The 9852-nt window shown below is 55.6% G+C and overlaps 1 protein-coding gene across 1 annotated transcript; it reads left to right on the forward strand.

The window, feature by feature from the left end:
• The first annotated feature begins 6002 nt into the window (after positions 1-6002).
• On the forward strand, positions 6003-9208 carry LOC138427170 (glutathione S-transferase P). The gene is made up of 7 exons (XM_069566507.1): positions 6003-6427; positions 6625-6660; positions 6929-7035; positions 7157-7244; positions 7773-7876; positions 8669-8776; positions 8941-9208. Coding segments are annotated over exons 1-7 (633 nt in total). The 5' UTR covers positions 6003-6426; the 3' UTR covers positions 9130-9208.
• Positions 9209-9852: the final 644 nt, after the last annotated feature.

Here is a 9852-nt window from a genome sequence, read left to right on the forward strand (position 1 = left end):
AAAGAAGGTACAGTTTCCATCGAGGCATATCTGCTATGCCCAGGTCAGGAGACTCTGCCATATGGCAGGGCAACATCTGGGCTGACCCCCAACCCCACCCAAATTCTTGAATCCCCAGCTTCCGCTGAACCTTCAAGCCAGAAGTGACCCACCACTCTCGGTTAAGGGCTAATGCTCACCCCCACGCCTGTCCCACTTGCTTGAAGAAGATGCAAGCAAGACAGCATGCAGCGCTCCCTCCCCTCCAGCCTCTTCCAACCACTGTGCAAATAACTAGGTGAGATCACCATAGGACTAGGTGGGGACAAGCTGGGCTGATAAGGAAGGAATAAGACCACCTTCAAAGGAGCTAGAGACCCAGACGGCATGGACCAGGAGAATGTGCCAGGGGCTGGATGGTGATCAAAGGAATCTGATGTTGAACCAAGGAGAGTTTATTGACCTGGGAACACTCCCCAGGGTTATTGGACTCAATTTCTGGCAAGGACCCCAGGAAATGGGGCACTAGAACTGTTAGGGTGGCTCTCAGCAGTAATATCCACACCAAGTGAGGCAGAAATGCTAGGATTGCCATGGTAGATTGTGGAAGGTACAGTTATGGGTCAGGTCGCTAAGTTGTGTCTGACTTTTGTGACCCCAGGGACTGTAGCCTGCCAGGCTCCTCTGTCCATGGACTTTTCCAGGCAAGAATACTGGAATGGGTTGACATTTCCTTCTCCAGAGGATCTTCCTGGCCCAGGAATCGAACTCAGGTCTGCTGCATTGCAGGCAGATTCTTTACCGACTGAGCTATAAGGGAAGTGCAGGTATAAGGCTCAGAGAAGTAGGCACGCAGGACTGGATATTCTGCGTAAGGCTGGGAACTCCACATAAACCAAAGAAGTAAAGGTTGCCCTGGTGAGAGGGCCCCAGCCTCGCTATGCATCTCACGGCCGTGCCCCTCTGCAGGCCAGGGCTGGCAGTAGGCGAAGCTGTGCAGATCTGGGTTCCCCATGGCAACGGGATGCCAGAAGCCTGCAACAACATAGCCAGGTGGGCGCTTACCCAGAAGGAAGTTACCCAGAAGGAAGCAATTACTATTAAAAAAAAGAGAGAGAGAGAGAGTAGAATCAGAGTCAGGCTCTGATCAGCAGCTCAGGTCCTGATTGCAGAGGGGTGTTTGTTTTTTCACTTTGGAGCAGAAATTTGGTGTCATGGTGATAAAGAGGGAGAAGAGAAAAAAAATATCGCAGCATTTCTAAGAAGAAAACGTCTCCCTAAAGAACATCCAAAGTGCAACCGCGGCTCTCCCTCTTGCTGGAGCTCCGGATGCATTTAAAATTGAAGCACAAGGAGAGGATGAAAAGTCCCTCTGGACCTGTGGTTTTCAATTGTTGGAGATTGAGCGCCCCCAGGGGACATCTGGCACCGTCTGGGGACAGGCTTGATCATCCAGCAAAGGCTGCTGGCTCTGGTGGTCCAGCGGCTAAGACTCCTTGCTCTCAGTACAGGGGGCCTGGGTTTGATCCCGGGTTGCTCACACGTGTTCGCATGCCACAGGCTGCAACTAAAAGATCCCACGTGCTTCAGCTAAGACCTGGCACAGCCAAATAAGTAAATTAACTACATAAATATTTTTTTGAAACATTATGGCACTGGCCAAGGAACAGACACAGAAGAGAATACAGAACTGCCCAGCAGGCCTGACAGCTTCAGGAGCTCAATATATAAGTCGGCACATTGTTCAGCAGATGGTGTTGGCGAGGCGAATTCCTCCCTGACAGTACAGGCAAGGTGGCCTCTTGATGGGCTGATGGTGTAAATGTGAAAGCGACTTGACAAAGTTAATAAAAGAAAACATAAGGGCATATCATTGTGATCCAGGGCCGTCATTAAAGACTTTTTTTAAAAGTTGTTTTTATTATTAATCCCCAAGCTGTGGGACCTAACTAGAGAATATTGCCTCTTATAAGTTACTCAAGTATAAACGTTCCCTGCATTCTCTCCTGTTGTTAAAACAAGCAGTAACAGGACTTCCCTGGTGGCTCAGCAGTTAGGACTCCATGTTTCAAATGCCAAGGGCACAGGTTCCATCTCCTGTTGGGGAAGTAAGATCCCACATGCTGCACAGCACAGCTAAAAACAACACAGAATAAAAACATTTAGAAATAAAAGGATTTTTAAACAAAGTTTCAAAAGCACAAAACAGAAGCAATCCACTCCCCCAGAGTAAACCCTCCTGATGAATTTGATTACGCTGTTTAACAAAACACGTCTATGAATTTGATTACACTGTTTAGTGAAAGACATCTTGAACAAAGGGAAGAGACAGTCTGAACAGAGGTTTTTGTAATGCTTGATATGTTTGTGACGTCAAGGACTATACCCCTCCAGGCTCCTCTGTCCATGGGATTCTCCAGGCAAGAAGAATACTGGAGTGAGTAGCCGTTCCCTTCTCCAGGGGATCTTCCCAACCCAGATGGGAACCCAGTGCCTCCATCATTGCAGGCAGATTCTTTACTGTCTGAGCCACCAGGGAAGCCCGGCATCTAGAATAAACTCCTGCAAATCAGCAAGAAATAGGAAGCAAATCAAATAGAAAATGGTCAAGATATGAAGGGCAAAACAGAAGAGGAAAGCAAAATTCAAGGTGCATGGGACAAGACGATGCAGATCCTTAGGAAAGAGGGATGCCATTTAGAACAACTTTATACCAATAAGACTGGCGAACATTCCAAAGCTGCTGATGCTGCGTGTTGGGGGTACACGGGTCTGGAATGAGTCTGAACGGTAGGAATGAATCTGAAGAGTAGCTGGGGTTTGGGGCAGGCTGGAGCAGCCGTTTGGGACAGCAGCCTGGTGCTACATATGTAAATCAAGCGTTCACATACCTGGGACGCAGCAGAATGGAATGTGGGGATAAAAGGAACACGGAACTAACTAAATGCACACAAAGGGGGAGGGCGGAGCCAGAGCAGACGAGCAGCGACATCAGACCAGAATCTGAGGAGCAGGCGTGCTCCACACACACCACACACACCCTTGAGGTCCAGCAGGCAGGGACAGCCCAGGATGGCCCTGCGACTGCGCCATGGGAGGAGAGGGGGGATGAGACAAGTTGAAACGAACCCAGGAACCACCAGAGGAGTGGACAAAACACCTAAGCCAGCCCTCCGGCCTGACCCCTGGACACATCGCTACTACCCTCACTCAATATAAGGAACAAGCTCACCACCGCCGCCCCCACTACACGCCGGACAGTGAGGGAGATTGTTTTTTGCCCTGTTCTCCATCTCCCTTGCTGTTACCAGGAAGTAAAAGTGAAAGTATTAGTCGCTCAGTCATGTCAGACTCTTTGGGATCCCACAGACTGTAGCCCACCAGGTTCCTCTGTCCATGGAATTCTCTAGGCAAGAACACTGGAGTGGGTTGCCATTTCCTCCCCCAGGGGACCTTCCTGACCCAGGGATTGAACCTGGGTAGAGGGCCCAATAAAGCCCTGCCTGAAAAAATAAAACTAACCCTGGAGATCTCTTAAGGTTCACATGGCACAGGGAAGGAGGGTAGGGGTAGACAAATGCTCCTGTATGCCTCAGGGTAATCAGGGAGGTTGAGTTAAGTCTACTCAGAACTGAGGGAAAGGGACAGAGATCTGGGGCTGGGGCCACAGCAGGACGGGTGGCAGCGGGGAACACCAGCCAGGGTCACCCCCCAACATCTTCCACCTCAACCCCCCACTTCAATTGCCCAGACCTAGGAGGGGAAGGGGGCGACAGCGGATGAGATGGTTGGATGGCATCACCGACTCGATGGACATGAGTTCAAGGAAGTTCCGGGAGATGGTGATGGACAGGGAAGCTTGGCGTGCGGCAGTCCACAGGGTCGCAGAGAGTCGGACACGACTGAGGGACTGAACAGCAGCAAGAACACTGGGGTGGGTTGCCATTTCCTCCCCCAGGGGACCCTGCCTGTACAGGAAGACTGAGGTCGGGCTGTCCCTCTCAGGCCCTCGAGAGCCCAGAGGAGGGGGCCTCTGCAGTGCCGGGTGAGATTCTAGTCCCGATCATTGTGCGTGGGGGTGTGCAGGTGTGTCTGAGTGTGTGTGATGTGTGAGAAAGGGTTGTGCCGGTGTGGGTGTGTCTTTGCAGGTGGGGGCATGTGGTCCTCATCAGGGCTGTGGAATGTGCTGCAAAGCGAGAATGTAGCAGGAAGGGAACAGTACAGGAAGGTTGTTTTTGACATAAAATTGCAACTGTTTATATTTTTCTTTGCTCTTTGTAGCTCATTGAATACAGGATGTTAAGAACTGGGGGAGGCAAATTTCAGGTGACTTTTAGCTCAGGTCAAATAAGCAAAGGGAGCTCTTCTGGAAGAAAAAGAAGACAAAGAAGAGTTTTGTGCCTTAAGGGATGAAGACAGTGTTGGTGGGGACCGGAGGGAAGAGGGTCGTGAGTAGAGGAGGAGCAGAGACCCTAAGTGCTGGCCCCTGGCGGGTGGGAACCTGGAGCGTGTGCTAAGGCCCAAGGACTGTGGTGATGGGTTGGCCCAGCCCTTCTGGGGGCCAGAACTGACTGCCTCAGAGCAGTGCCTGTCCTTGCCTGTACCTCATGGTGATGTATAAGGAAATGATTGTTTCATTATCCACTTAGAAAGTTACATATTGACGATATTGTTCAAGCTTTGCATGGCCCCTGAAGAATCCCTGCTGGGGTGGGGCAGGGTGGGGGTGCAGGAGATGTCAAGGGGGTCAGGAGAGGCGCACTGGTCCTTAGGCAGGAATGCGCTTCTCCTGACTCCTGTCTGGGTTTTCTTTCTGCCTCTGCCCTGACCGCCACCCCAATCCCACAAACACCTAGACTCGATGTCCTCCCAGTGGCTGCCTCTCCTCCCGGGTCCCCCTCTCCATCTCCCATAAGGCTTCCTTCCCCACACAGTCACCAAGTCCCGAAGCTTCCACCTGGATGTGCTTGGAGAACTTGCCCAGGGTCCAACCTAAGATGTCCTGCCTGGGGCCTGGCTCCTCTGGATCGTCAGCCAGCTCAGCCAGCTCTAGGGGAGGGGTCCTTATGAAACACCACCTGGACACCCCTCTCTGAAGCTTTCTCCATCACTGCCATCAGAGAGACCCAGAGTAGGGCCTGAACAACTTGGAAAGGGGCTCCCAGGTGGACAGTTGGGGTTAAATAGCTTGGATGCTTGTCCTGGAATCCTTTAAAATCACTCTCAATCCTGATGGAACTGAAGGACGCTTATCAGGGTGTTATTGTGCCAGAAACACCTAACCTTGTTTGAAAAGGGAGATCAGACCATAAAGAATATGCCTCCAGTGCAGGAGACCTGAGTTTGATCTCTAGGTTGGGAAGATCTCCTGGAGAAGGAAATAGCAATCCATTCCAGTATTCTTGCCTGGAGAATTCAATGCACCACAGAACCTGGTGGGCCACAGTCCATGGGGTCACAAGGAGTCGGACAGGACTGAGCAACTAACACACACACACACACACACACACACGCACACACACAGTGTCCCGTTGTCTGGGATTTAAAAAACCATCTTGTCCTCGGGTCGCATGTCTATGGTGAGGTGCTTGTCACAAGCGGTGCTTGCTTCCACTTAGGGGAGTAAGACAGGTTCCCTCTGCAGGCATATCTGAGCTGAAGTGAGAATTAATTAATTTATGTGTGTGCTCAGTCGCTTCAGTCTTTTCCAACCCTGTGACCCCCTGGACTGTAGCCCATCAAGCTCCTCTATCCACGGGACTCTCCAGGCAAGAAAACTGGAGTGGGTTGCCATGACCTCCTCCAAGGGATCTTCCCTACCCGGGGATCGAACCAGGGGCTCCTGCACTGGCAGGCAGGTTCTTTACCAGTAGCACCACCTGGGAAGCCCAATTAATTTTTAAATTAATTAATTTAGAGAAAAATGGTTAGGAAGGGGCAGCAGAGCACATGAGTCATACAAGAACCCCACGGTGGCCTCCAAACGGTCCATGGGTCTGAAAAGCCAACCTAGGGCGTGAGCTGGGTGTGCGCGCGTCGGTGCGCAGGGGTGTGTCTCCGTCTTTGTGTGCAGCACCTGCCTTTTGTCTGTGGAACAAGTGTCCACACGCAGGGGTTTGCGTGTCTGGGGTCTGCGACCCCACTAGGGGTCGGACCGCGCGGACCCTCCGGGCTCTGGAAGCCCTCGCCCATCAGTGCCCGGCAGACGTTCAGCAGTCGGTCCCCGGGGTGCTGCGGGCCCCCAGGGGACGGAGATTAAGCGGTGGGGCCGGGGGCGGCGGCGCAGCGGCTCTTGGCCAGCGCCGTGACTCAGCACGGGGGGCGGGCCGGCCGGCCGGGCCGGGGCGGGGCGGGGCGCGCCCACCGCTATAAGGCTCAGGCAGCCGCCGAGCGCGCTGGAGTTTTGCCGCCGCCGCCGCCACGTTTACGGACTTCCCCGTCGCCAGGAGTGAGTTCCCCGTTGCCTGGGGCTCCCAGGGATTCCGAAGGGGGCGCCCAGGGTGTTTGGGGGGCAGTTGGGGCTCTCGAGGGGGCGGGCTGGAGCGCCCAGAGCCAGGGATGGGACCCCGGGGAGGACGGGCCGGTGTCGTCCCCCCCGGAACAGGCCTCTCCCGCCGCTAACTGGCTTCTTTGTGCATCTTGCAGTGCCGCCCTACACCATCGTCTACTTCCCGGTTCAAGGTAGGGGCCTGGGACGGCGGGGGTAGGGCGGGAGGGGAGCCAGAGGTTGGGGGCTGCAGCCCACACCACCGTTTTTTCCCCTGGCATCGCGTGGCTATAAACTCGAGCCTCCTTCCTGGGCCCCAGAGCTGCCCGGGCTAGCGTACTTCTAGCTTCCAGGCCCTGGCCCGCCCCTCCGCCGTGTGCTGTGGGGTCCTCGGAGCATTCCCCGGCCCCTTGGCCTCTACCCAGGGCACTGCCCTCATTGCCCCGTTCTCCCCTCCCCCAGGGCGCTGCGAGGCCATGCGCATGCTGCTGGCCGACCAGGACCAGAGCTGGAAGGAGGAGGTGGTAGCCATGCAGAGCTGGCTGCAGGGCCCACTCAAGGCCTCCTGCGTGAGTACTTTGTCCCGTCCCCGGCTCAGGGGCTGGGCCTTGTGGGGGCGGGTGGGGGGTGCAACACTGGGTCAGGGGCAGCCGAGCTCAGCACCTCTGACAGAGCTGTGCGTCCCCTCAGCTATACGGGCAGCTCCCCAAGTTCCAGGACGGAGACCTCACGCTGTATCAGTCCAATGCCATCCTGCGACACCTGGGCCGCACCCTCGGTGAGTCCTGGCACTGCAGGTGGCTCAGCCCAGGCCTGGTCTGCAGGCATCAGCCGGCCTTCCTGAGCACCTGCTGAGCCTCTATGTCAATCAAATCGCCTAGCCACCCTCTGGAATCAAGGTGTGCAGAGGTTATCTAGGGCTTCCCTGGTAGCTCAGTTGGTAAAAAATCCACCTGTAACGCAGGAGACCCCAGTTTGATTCCTGGGTCGGGAAGATCCCCTGGAGAAGGGATAGGCTACCCACTCTACCCATTCTTGGGCTTCCCTTGTGGCTCAGCTGGTAAAGAATCCACCTGCAGTGCTGGAGACCTGGGTTCGATCCCTGGGTTGGGAAGATCCCTGCCCTAGAGCAGGGCCACCTGCCCCTGAATTCTACCTGTGGACTCAGCCCCTTCCTACGCATCCCCCTCCTTCCTGCCTGGCCATGCACACCAGCAGCCACGTGGCCTCGCTGCAGGGGTGGGGGGGTCAGGTTGCCGCGGCTTTCAGGCTCCCACTCACGCCCTCTGCTCTCCCGCCACCCCAGGGCTGTATGGGAAGGACCAGCGGGAGGCAGCCCTGGTGGACATGGTGAATGACGGCGTAGAGGACCTTCGCTGCAAATACGTCTCCCTCATTTACACCAACTACGTAAGCGCAGGCACAGGGGTGGACACGGAGGACGAAGAAAGAAAGGGGCTTGTTTCCTTCTCACCCTATACCACCCCCCTCTTGTGGTTCTGGCTGATCCCCCCCCGGGGCTGCTTCTGGTTCTGGGGAGGGGGTGGTGGGAATCAAGAGCCACTGTAGACTGGACACACCTTTCTGCCTCCCTGCCTGGGGGAGGGACTGGTCAGGTAGCAGGCCATGGCAGAACTGTGCTAGGACAGGAGACAACCAGCCAGAGGTGGTTCCCTGATCCTCAGCCTGGGGAGGTCAGGAGGGCTTCCTGGAGCAGGTGTAGAAGGAGGAGGTTCTGGAAGGGATGCTGGTACTTTAAGATGCAACAAGTCTGCAGGCACAGGGCACATCTGGGCACTTGGGAGCAGTTAACACAGAGGCAGGGTGTGCCTCTGTGTGTGTGCGAAGGAGAGTGTCAGGAGATGGATGGAGCTGGAGGGACGGCAGGCCCACTCCTGAAGGCCTTGGCCAGCTGGCTTGGAGATGCTCTTTGGGGAGTCTAAGCAGGGCGGTGTCTTTGCAATCTGGAAAGATAATGTGAGGCTTTTGCAAATCTGGGGAGTGATCATGACCAGAGTAGACTAGAGAAGACTCAGCCTCTGAAATGGCCAGGATGTGGCAATAGCCTGGGGTGGGGAGGGAGGAGAGGAGGGCGGGGCTGGGCGGGTGGCCATCCACTCATCCCCGGGGGCGGGGGACGGGGACAGGGTGGGCCGCAGGCCAGGGCCAGGAGGATGATACCCAGTGGCCTCTCTCTGGCAGGAGGCGGGCAAGGAGGACTATGTGAAGGCACTGCCCCAGCACCTGAAGCCTTTCGAGACCCTGCTGTCTCAGAACAAGGGTGGCCAGGCCTTCATTGTGGGCGACCAGGTAAGCTGGCCCTGCCCGCCCCTTCTGCACCCTGCTCTGTCCAGATGGCACAGCCGTGCAGAGACAGCACGGGAGTCATGGGTTCAGCGAAGCTGGAGACCGCCTCGGGCGCCCTGTCCCCCAACTCCCACGCCCTCTGAGTCCCACCCTGCTCTGCCCTGCAGATCTCCTTTGCGGACTACAACCTGCTGGACCTGCTTCGGATTCACCAGGTCCTGGCCCCCAGCTGTCTGGACTCCTTCCCCCTGCTCTCGGCCTACGTGGCCCGCCTCAACTCCCGGCCCAAGCTCAAGGCCTTCCTGGCCTCCCCAGAGCACGTGAACCGGCCCATCAACGGCAACGGGAAACAGTGAGGGCTTGCGGCGCTCTCCCCCAAGGCAGGGGGCTGCTTGCTTCCCTTTCCCCAGGACCAATAAAACTTCCAACAGAGAAGCAGTGAGCCTTGAGTTTTCTGGGCAGGGGCCTCCCTTATCCTCTCGGGCTCTCAGGTTTGGGGAGGGCTGGGGCAGCTGACTGGGATACTTGGATCCTAAAACACAATCGGGCTTCCCTGGTGGCTCAAACAGCAAAGAATCTGCCTCATATGCGGGAGACCCAGGTTTGATCCCTGGGTCAGGATGATCCCCTGAAGGAGGGAATGGCAACCCACTCCAGTATTCTTGCCTAGAGAATTCTATGGACAGAGGAGGCTGGTGAGCTACAGTCTCTGGGATAGAAAAGAGTCAGATGTGACTGAGTGACCAACACTTTCGCTTTCAAAACATAATCGGTGTCTTCCTGAAGCCCTTGGGTTGGTCTGTGTTTACTGAACTCCAGAAACAAAGAGAGGAAAGAAAAAAAAAAACAGGAAGAGAAATTAACTATGGTCCCTGCCCTGGATATCCATAGTCTAGAGAGACAGGCTCACTTAAATAAACATGTTTTCTGGTCTCAGCCAGCCACCTGCCAGAGGGCCCCTGTGCAGGACAGCAGGAGCTGAGGGGCCCTTGGCTGAGAGGAGGGGCATGGAGAGGAGCTGAGTGGCTCAGAGCAGCCCTGGCTGGGGCGGTGGGAGGGTCAGTCACATGTGCTCAGGT

The sequence above is a fragment of the Ovis canadensis genome, chromosome 21 (genome assembly GCF_042477335.2).
Source record: "Ovis canadensis isolate MfBH-ARS-UI-01 breed Bighorn chromosome 21, ARS-UI_OviCan_v2, whole genome shotgun sequence".
Classification (NCBI taxonomy): Eukaryota; Metazoa; Chordata; class Mammalia; order Artiodactyla; family Bovidae; genus Ovis; species Ovis canadensis.

Excerpts from the sequence above, each read along its gene's own strand:
- LOC138427170 (XM_069566507.1), top strand. Across the intron at positions 6,661-6,928 it reads CGTCTACTTCCCGGTTCAAG|GGCGCTGCGAGGCCATGCGC; the intron begins GTAGGGGCCTGG and ends CCCCTCCCCCAG. Across the intron at positions 8,777-8,940 it reads CCTTCATTGTGGGCGACCAG|ATCTCCTTTGCGGACTACAA; the intron begins GTAAGCTGGCCC and ends TCTGCCCTGCAG.